At 46.5% G+C, this 9,703-nt stretch overlaps 2 protein-coding genes across 2 annotated transcripts; one reads left to right on the top strand and one right to left on the bottom strand.

The window, feature by feature from the left end:
• Nucleotides 1–593: 593 nt before the first annotated feature.
• rpain (RPA interacting protein) lies at nucleotides 594–2,374 on the bottom strand. The gene is made up of 7 exons (XM_084571191.1): nucleotides 2,193–2,374; nucleotides 1,884–2,075; nucleotides 1,726–1,798; nucleotides 1,457–1,568; nucleotides 1,270–1,333; nucleotides 821–961; nucleotides 594–723 (listed from the first exon to the last, which is right to left on the bottom strand). The coding sequence occupies exons 1-7, from the start codon at nucleotides 2,262–2,264 to the stop codon at nucleotides 694–696; spliced, it is 684 nt and encodes a 227-aa protein (XP_084427317.1). The 5' UTR covers nucleotides 2,265–2,374; the 3' UTR covers nucleotides 594–693.
• Nucleotides 2,375–6,307: 3,933 nt separating this feature from the next.
• LOC311506407 (cyclin-dependent kinase 5 activator 1-like) lies at nucleotides 6,308–7,642 on the top strand (the record flags this gene model as incomplete). The annotated part of the gene is made up of 2 exons (XM_084570357.1): nucleotides 6,308–7,070; nucleotides 7,151–7,642. The coding sequence occupies exons 1-2, from the start codon at nucleotides 6,555–6,557 to the stop codon at nucleotides 7,640–7,642; spliced, it is 1,008 nt and encodes a 335-aa protein (XP_084426483.1). The 5' UTR covers nucleotides 6,308–6,554.
• Nucleotides 7,643–9,703: the final 2,061 nt, after the last annotated feature.

Raw genomic sequence — 9,703 nt, 5'->3', positions numbered from 1 at the left:
TTTTCTTTTTAAAGGAAGTTTTCTGCACCTAAAGGTCCATAAGCAGATTATCCTTCAAACTACACAACTGTGTCAACCATATATTTGACATGTAGAATCTGCCGTGCAAAGATCTAGGTGGTTTCTATGACATTTTTTTTTTTTTAAAAAGGAAGTTTTAAAAAGTTTTTCATCAAGGAAAATCATCTTTTTCAGGATTTTTTCCCAACATTTGATGCAAAACTACAGGTTGCCAATGACTAGGGCTTTTGGAATAACGCACTCTGTTCTGATGAATCAAAGATTCGAGATATTTGGGCAAAGTAACAGTATCTGGTGCTGATGAGACAGCTTTTCAGGAGATTCACCTCATACTAGCTGTGAAGGACAGTGGTGGAAATTTTATGGTTTTGTTTTGTTGGGCAGCTTGATTCAGCTATGAATTCTGTGTGATATTCATAAGTGCTTGAAGATAATATGAGAATATCTGTGTGTGAAAGTCGAAGCTGAACAGGAAGTGATCCTAAGCACACCAGCCCAGGTTTGAATCCCCTGGAAATGTGGACGGATTTATAACCAAGGTGGCCAGTAAAGGGAAACAGAGAGTAAAAGAAAGGACACCAGCTTCCTGCATTAAATATAAAAATATTCTTTATTTCACAAAAAAAAAAGTCAAATCTCCCAAAAAAGTCAGCCTGACAGCAGCATCTGCACTCACAAGACAATGGACAGGTAGTCACAAACCTGAAAGCAAGAGAGAACGAGAAGGTTTAATATAAATTAACACTTTGCACTTAAGTCATGACCCAAATTTAGGGTGTTTAGACTGACTTGAGTGTACCTTGCAACTTATCATCAGGTTGGGAGAGCCTTCTGCGTTGGGGGCTACAAAGAAAACAGGGTTGTGGAGACAGTCCACCATGTGCTCGGACACTCTGGACTCGAGAAGACGCCGCAGGACATCAGGGGTGATGTTTAGTTTCTGCGGAGGAGATTAACAACATTATACCACTTTAGCCAAAGTCTTGATCCGCAAATAATACGACTCAAACAAACGCTGGCTCCATCCATCGTCAATCATGCACATATAACAATCGTGTAATCTTGTTTATATCATGCATATAAGATACATGTACGCTCATCTCAGGATATTAATCCAGAACGGACATCACTGCAACTATACAAGCCAAGATGAATTTGGAAATAAGACTTAAAAGAATCAGAAGCCAAAAGCTTAAAAGAGAACTGTGATATTTTACTATAAAACCAAATATAGTTTAATTAACAAACCTTAGTGTTGATGTAAAGTCCACAGGTGCAGGAGATAAAATGGCTATTGATGTTCAAGTTGTTCCTGCAAGATTAAGAAAAAATGTTTGTGCACAGGTTTTAGAGGAGAAGTGAAACAACATATAAGAAGAAGAGGAAGCAGTCGCGCAAATGTTATGCGTTAAAAGCGATCACTTGTTGGACTTACATGTGACATGTGGGGCAAATAATATGCGCGTCCCCCATCCCTTCCACGACATCCGATATGTACTGCTGCTCAAACTGCAGGTTCCTCTCGTACTCTTCGATAATGGACATTTCTGTAGCGCCAAGGGAAAGTAAACAAAAACATCAACAAGAAGACACTTCAAATAGGTCTGAAGAAATATCTCAAGCCTCTGTAGAGATTACCGACGCACATGGCATGTCTGTTTGTTTATTATTCTGGCTTGAAAACAGCTTATAGAAATGTATTACCATGAGATATGAGCTCCTGTTGGATTTCATCAAGCACTGCCAGTTCATCATACTCCTTCATGAGGCTGAACATCTGTCAACAAGAAAAGAAACCAGCTGATTAAGCTTTTGAGGGACAAAGTGGAGTAAAATGAAAGAAAAGACTGATAGAGACCGACCTCTGTTAAACCCTCTGGCCCCCAGAGCGACGGCAGCCTCTGGTCCTCTGACTGCAGGGCGGTCCACTCCTCCTCCATCACCTCCTGGACGATGATTGAGGCCCCGGAGCCGCTACGTCGCTCGCTCTCTCCGGCCTGGCGGTACCTGTCGAGCAGCCTGGACCGGCTGTTTTTCAACCTGTCTATACATCGCTTTAAAAAGAAAAGACGACAAGCAGAGCAGCGTTATGCTAGAGTCAAACGACAACCGACATGCTAACTAGCCATGCGGCTAGCTGAGAAGAACGCTAGCGCTTAATTATTACTCACTTTTCTGTACGTTTCTTTCCATGGCGGCGTCGTGCCTTTATAAAGTGAGCGGTGTCTGTGCAGGGCGTCCATTAAAAGTGCTACTAGTTGGGGGACACGTTAGCGTAAGTGCGGAGAGTTGTTCAAACTAACTGGCTAAAGGTGGTCCTCAAAATAACAACATTTCAGCTTTTAACCGCGCGCGCCCCGGAAGTTGATGTACGCAGCCGCCGGATTGCATGACGGGTGATGTAGTTTGTTTTTCGCTACGATAATAAAATGTGTACCTATGCGGTACATAGGTAAGAATAAGAACATAAGACAAAGAATTAAAAGCAGTAAAACAATAAAAAAAAAAAACACTAAAAAATACTAAAAGCATTAAACAAGAGCAGGGTCTCAAAGCCAAGGAATAAAATAAAATAAAATAAAATAAAATAAAATAAAATAAAATAAAATAAAATAAAATAAAAATCATTTGCTACAACCCCCCCCCAAAAAAAATAAAAAAATAAATGAAAATAAAGTTAGAATTATTTTTTTTTTCCCCACGAATATCTGAACAGTACAATTTATTTCAAATAAAATGAAAATACTAACACGAATGGTTTCCTCCCCATAGCTGCATATTGCTGAACTGTATTACACCCCACATCACCTGCCACACAATTTGGCCTACACATCAAACATTTAGACCGAACCATTCTCCAGAGGATGGTTTAAAATATGACTATCAAGGTAATTTTATGTATTTATTTTTTCTTTTTTTGTATGGGTTTTGTTGTTGTCGTCAATTCCTCACATGTTTTCATGCAAAATCAACTTGCAGAGCACTTTAATTTGGCATTCCAGACAGATACTTAATTTGTGACTGTATCCAGTTTATAAAAATACTAATTTTGCATAAAACCTCCATTACTTTTCAGTTCATTACATGAGACATAACATATGGTTAAAAACGCCAGGGTGGTGACATTCTCCTTTGGCGCTCTTTGTTTTGTTGACTGCATTGCTAAGTTAAAAAAAAAAAAAAAAAAAAGGTGACTCAGCAGGTGACTCGTTGTATTTGTGATAGTGTTATTCCTCTCAGCATTAAGGCACTGTGAAATCATACAGCGGCCTGCTTTGCCTGATTGCTGAGCTGTGTGTGGTTTTCAGAAAGATCTGCTCTCTGGTTCACGGCCTTCATACTGGTTTTTAAAGTGGCCTCCATGATGGGGAGCATTGTGAATTTATTACAAGATGATTGGAAAGAACAGGAGCCGATGCAAGATAATTAGAAAGTGATCCAGAATCCCACCTATAACACTGGCGCGGCCATGTCAAAGGTCAACCTTTACGAGATATGGCTCATGTTTACAGGCTGTGTTCTTTTAAATGCAGAGAGGAACGCACAAAATAAGGCAGTCGACGCTGGCGAATACTGACAATGGGATAGACATGACACGATTCCAGTCCTGTTTGAGTTTGTGTTAACATTTTTGATCATTCAGTTTATGTTCGGCCCAGCAGCCACGACCAGAACCCCATTCAAATAATGTCAAAGTTTGATTTTGCAACTCAAAAAACACACCACACTGCTATATCTATCCTCAGAGAGTTTGCTCACTTGACATGGTTGCTAGGGGACAAGGGCATCCCCAACCCCCCCTCCTCCCTATGGTCTATATCTATGCATGCACCCACATCCACCACTAAAACCGTTGAATTACGCGTAAAGCAAATAATTTGTTGTTGCTTTTTTTGCTGTTTTTTTCCTGTAAACTCTTAATCTGAAAACTAACGGGGGTGGCGCATTCCTCCACAGAGCTGTCGTGTTTGCGCGCAGGCGGATTTTTAGCAGCTCCGGTGTAAAAACTGATTCACAAAAAAATAAATAAATTAAAAAAAAATCCTCCGCGTCGACGCTCGTCGGCGGCAGAGAGCCTCCGCCTCCTCCTCCTCCTCTACCACCTCCTCCTCCTCGGACGCGGTTTGGTCGGCCGCTTCAGCACCACGGACAGCGAAGCCCCGCGATAGGCTGGAGCTGGGGTCCGCCGCCGGCCAATGGCTTCAGCGGCGCGGATGCGACAGCGTCGACCAGCAGCAGCGGCGGCGGCAGCGGCATAATCCAGGAGGCAGCCAATGAGAAGGCGACGTTTCTCTCCCACATCCAACCCGAATAACTGCAGATGCCCGCATCAAAGCAGCCCCAGCCTCTCTCTTTCTCTCTCTCTCTCTCTCTCTCTCTCTCTGACAGGTTTGCATAGCTGAGGGAATAAGCTGCTCTATTTTTGGATTTCATAGTGGCCATTTTCCCCTCTCGCTTTTTCTTTTTTTTTTTCTGTGTGTGTCGATTTAGGGTTTTCAGCCCTATCTTAATACGTGTTGCCTTATTTAAGTCTGAGGGAGCTTCGTCCGAGCTGTGAGCATCCATACATCGTCGCCTCTCACAAATGGAAGACATCTTTCCCCTGGCTGCGAGCGAAGGAGCGAAGCGTATATTTTTGCTCCAGTGTTCCCGTCACCGACGAGAAAGAGGCTCTGTATTAATGAAGATTTGATTAAAAGACACAAAAAGAAGAAGAAGAAGAAGAAGAAGAAGGCGGACCAGGAGACATTTATTACCGGGGACCGAGCAGTTTTCACGCCCTGGACCCTGGACTGCTCTCCTCTAGCGGTGTGGATTCACATTTTCCCAGCAGCACCCAGAGTGGTGGTGGTGGGGGGGTGGGTCAAGGTGTGATACATGGATTTCGCAAGAAGAGTCCATTAATTAGAAGGTAGGAAAACATGGTGCATGAGGCAATTTATTTCACCTGTTAAAATACAACACAGCCAAGAAGGCCTAAGAAGAAGCCAACAAATAGACTCAGATTCATGCAATTCATGTATTGATGCAGAAGTGATCACATAAAAGCATTAATGTCTGTATATATGTATGTTTTGGTGTGTGAAATGTTCATGTTTGTGGAGCTGTGCTGGAGAGGAGGAGGAGGAGGAGGAGGAGGAGGAGGAGGAGGGAAGGGGGTGGTGGTGTTTTTCAAGGCTTCCATTTTGAAGCTAAGATGGATGCTGGCGCACATTTCTTCCCCCTGCCTCTGAGGCCTTATCTTGGTCCTTATATAATGGCAATGAACGGTGGCAGGCCAGGGTTAGGAAGACGTGACGCCTCCTATACGCGCCTCCCTATACATTTGCCTCCCGCTGAGAGGCGACTGCTGTGAAGGAATGCCGGCAAAGCTACACGATCGCGGTGTGGACCGGAGATAAAACGGGATCCTGCTCCTAATCCTTTTTACTTTGTAGTGCATTTTAAAATGCGGTCATTAGTAACAGGTTGACATTTGACTTTGGGAGGCAGTTAACTTCACTGAAAGCTCAAGTCCACGCTTGTCGGCATTTTATGCAGGAAGCAGAGCTGCAAATACCTAATAAGAGGACCTGTTTTCCTGGATGTTCCTCTGAGAATAGCTCACTTGACACGGTTGCTAGGGGACAGCAGCAGCAGCATCCTCTCTGTAACAGGCTATCTAGCTGGGTACTCCCGGCCACACAGAGCAAAATCCATCAGCCTTAAGAGGATGTTTGTGGGGCGAGAGAGTTTGGAGAGCAACCGTTTTGAAAAATATCTTGAAAATAACCTTTTTCTGCGTTTAGCTAACGAGTTTCCTCTCGGGATGCAGTTTGCCCAGTTGTCCTGGTACCTGTGAGACAGTGAAGAGTCAAGGTCTAGGCTTTGCTTTTGCAAAAATAGATCATTCATTCATCTTCCGTAACCGCTTATCCACTCGTGAAGAGTCGCAGGGCTAGGGTTAGGGTTAGGGTTGGGGTTATTATTTAGAATCACCAATGAGCCTAATAAGCATGTCTTTGGATGGTGGGAGGAAGCGGGAGTACCCGGAGAGAACTCCATGCAGACACAGGGAGAACATGCAAACTCCACACAGAAAGGCCCAGTCGGCCCATGGATTTGAACCTTCTTACTGTGAGGCATCAGTGTGAACCGCCGTGCCACTGTGCCACAACAGCAGATCGAAGCAGTCAACATCTGCGTCACGTTTCTGCATCCATGGCAACAGCTGTACAACTAGTAAATCGATAGGATGGCTACAGAACTCAAAAAGGGCAATGAAAGCGTTGCAAGAACACCTTCACTTGCGTGCTCAGAGCCTTCAGTGCATCTAGCACTGACTATACTTGATGTGTTGAGGAAGATCATGAGTATAAAAGTTCAAAAAAGCCTTGTTTGTTGAAGTCAAATGTCATCTTTGTCCACAGGTTCAACTTCCTCCAGAAGTGAGACGCTTTGACCCCCTTAAGGCTCTTTGTTTAGACCAATCAAAGAGCCCTCCCTCCACCCAGCACTTCCCGACGCCCCTCTGCTAACGCTCACCAGGCATCATGGGTACAGTGCTCTCGCTGTCCCCCAGCTACCGCAAGGCGGCGCTGTTCGAGGACGGCCCGGCCACCGTGGGCCACTACACCGCCGTCCAGAACAGCAAGAACGCCAAGGACGCGGCGGCGGCGGCCGCGAAGTCCCTCAAACGCCCGTCCATCATCAGTGTGCTGCCATGGAAACGGATCGTGGCCGTGTCGGCAAAGAGGAAGGGCTCCAAGAAACTGCAGTCGGAAGTTGGGGATGGCGGGAAAGGCAGCTCCCCGGACGGCAACGCGGCCGCCACAGCTAACTCGGCGTCCAACAGCCTGAAGCTGAAGAAGTCTCAATCCTGCGCTAACCTCGCGTCCTACTCCTCCGGCCAGGACCCCTCAGCCACCACCACCACTACCTCCTCCCACCTGCCCACCTCCAAGACCCTGGCCAGCGTAGCTACTGTCGTTGCCAAAAAGAATTCCCTCACAGGCTCTGGAGTCCAAGCCTCCACTGCTGCTGGCACGCCGAAACGTGTCATCGTCCAGGTACCTCTTTATTTGTCTTTTATTTCAGTGTCACCTTCTTCTCCTTTGCTAACCCTTTGCCCCTTCTTTTTTAAACCCAGGCTTCCACCAGTGAACTGATGCGCAGCCTGGGTGAGTTCCTGTGCCGCCGCTGTTACAGACTGAAGCGCCTATCCCCGACGGACCCGGTGCTGTGGCTGCGCAGCGTGGACCGCTCCCTCCTCCTCCAGGGCTGGCAGGATCAGGGCTTCATCACTCCAGCCAACGTGGTCTTCCTCTACATGCTGTGCCGCGACGTGGTCTCGTCCGAGGTGGCCTCCGAGCGCGAGCTGCAGGCCTCGCTGCTCACCTGCCTCTACCTGTCCTACTCCTACATGGGCAACGAGATCTCCTACCCGCTGAAGCCCTTCCTGGTCGAGGCGGAGAAGGAGGCCTTCTGGGACCGCTGCCTGGAGATCATCAACCGCATGAGCGGCAAAATGCTCCAGATCAACACCGACCCGCACTTCTTCACCCAGGTGTTTGCCGACCTGAAGAACGAGAGCAAGAAAGAGGAGGAGAAGACCAAGCTCCTCATAGGCCTTGACCGATAAATGGGAGCTGGGAGGGTGGGGAAGGAAGGAAGGAAGGAAGGAAGGAAGGAAGGATGGATGGTAGGAAGGGAACAGGTTGAGGACAGGAATGTGATGCAGTGTAGCGCTACCTTGGAGAGGTACTGTTGTCTGGCGTCTCTGCTGGTTTATGATTGACCAAATTTCCGCTTTGTAACCGGGAAGGAAGAGCGTCTGGTTTTAAACTCTGCATTTAAGCTGTGTAATGAGGCGTTTAAACATCAACAGGCTTTCAGGCAGTAAACGATCCGTAGTGACTGATGGTAGCCGCCGGCCTATGGGGCCGTTCCACCACAACAAAGCAGATAACATCAAGGCTCTTCCTGCATTATTTGACATCATTGGCTCCGATTAAATTCTCAAGACCAACAAGCTAGCTGCTGCCATTTCCGAATCCGGGAGGACGACGAGCTTTAAAAGCGGAGATACGATCGACGTGAAGTGACAACACCTACGAGGAAAGCGATGTTTTATCCACCGCCCGGTCAGCTGTGTGACATTAACCGGCTGCGAGATAGAGATATCTTTCCTTTTTATCTTTCGCCTCAGGTCCAGGGACGTGCATCAGTCCGACCTGTACCTTGTTTTAGCCAGAGAAGCGATCTGACAACTGCACCGACATTTGTCTCTAGCGTGCTTTGATAAAAAAAAAAATGTCAGAGACGCCAGACAACAAACAAACACACATATATATATTTATATATTTAGCATTCATGCTCATATGTCCTTGCACTTGACCACATGCTTATTGCCAACTCCACTTTACCTTAGTCCCGCCCGAGCTTATTGCACTCACCAAAAGTGGTTCCGTGAGGTCCCGCTGTCGTAAAGAGCATTAACTATTTGGCGCAATTGTACCGTCGCGGATTAGTCGTCCATTGACATATTATGTAAAGTACTGTACTTGTGAGGGAACGTTTGGGCTTATCCAGCCAGATCTTTTAGCAATTGGGTATGAAACGCTAATCCCTCGGGGCAAAGATGAATAATAATTTAATAAAAGCCCTCCTGTAAGCTGTTTACATTCACAAAAAATAAAATAACATGGGAAAATGCAATACACGACAACCCCAGCAGAGCATATTATACACAGGGAATTATCTTATTACTTTCTCTTTTGCCCCCGCACTTTCTCTCTTCCAGTCCATATTGGTGCTGACTGCTGGGAACGCAAAGAAAGAAAGAATGAACGAAAGAAAGATTTAAATTTTCAGAAACACAGCACTTGCATTGTGAGCGCCAACGCTGGTGCTCTGCCGTCTGCCGTGGCAGACATTTTCCGAGACCGGATCATGTGACCGGCCTCGGCCAATGAAAAAGAAAATGTGATCATGCTCCAGGGGTGGAGAGGGCAGGTTGCCGCAAGTGTACACGTGACTTTTCTTCCAATACAAGGCTTTGACGTTTCCGTCGCCCCTCGGGAACCAGAGACCTTGGCCGCTGCTTGAAGTCCCCCGCCCCCTCCACAACACACACGTATACACCCACCTTTCCTCTGCTCATTGCTGTGTACAGCAACTCGGACAAGCTAAAGCAACAAATGCTCTCCCTCTCTCTCTCTCTCTCTCTCTCTCTCTCTCTGTCCAATCTGGTCTGAACTGGTCGTCTCCCGTCCGGTGCCATCCAGTCGTCCCATATTTAGAGACTCTGACCGCTGACCCGACGGCTCACGTACTCACCGAGCCGTCCGACATGCATGTGTGATTCTATAGGTTTCCTAGCATGCTGCTTTGCGTTGGGCGCGCCGCACTCCACGTGACAGAAAGGGACTGAGCGGCCGCCGTGCTGTACTGAACTGAAAGCTAGGCTGAGTGATGTGACATCCCGGTGACTCTCTGATGGGGGAGGGAGGTGGTGTGAAAGGTTAGGTGCAGTCTTTGCCTTTGGCTGCGAGTACAGGAGTCGAGACGAGTGCAATCGGATTTCCACGTTTCTCGGTTACACGGTTAAAATAAAAAAGCCCAGGAAGATTAAATAGTTTCAATTTTGGAAACCGTCTATAGACTTGATTTTGTCCTGGATTCATTCACCAGATTGGGTCAG

The sequence above is a fragment of the Chelon labrosus genome, assembly GCF_963514085.1.
Source record: "Chelon labrosus genome assembly, chromosome: 21".
Classification (NCBI taxonomy): Eukaryota; Metazoa; Chordata; class Actinopteri; order Mugiliformes; family Mugilidae; genus Chelon; species Chelon labrosus.
This window is presented reverse-complemented; position numbering and strand designations above follow the sequence as displayed.

Excerpts from the sequence above, each read along its gene's own strand:
- rpain (XM_084571191.1), bottom strand. The coding sequence starts at position 2,264 with ATGGACGCCCTGCACAGACACCGCTCACTTTATAAAGGCACGACGCCG. Across the intron at positions 1,799-1,883 it reads GGCCAGAGGGTTTAACAGAG|ATGTTCAGCCTCATGAAGGA; the intron begins GTCGGTCTCTAT and ends TCTTGTTGACAG. Across the intron at positions 962-1,269 it reads GACTTTACATCAACACTAAG|AAACTAAACATCACCCCTGA; the intron begins GTTTGTTAATTA and ends TCTCCTCCGCAG.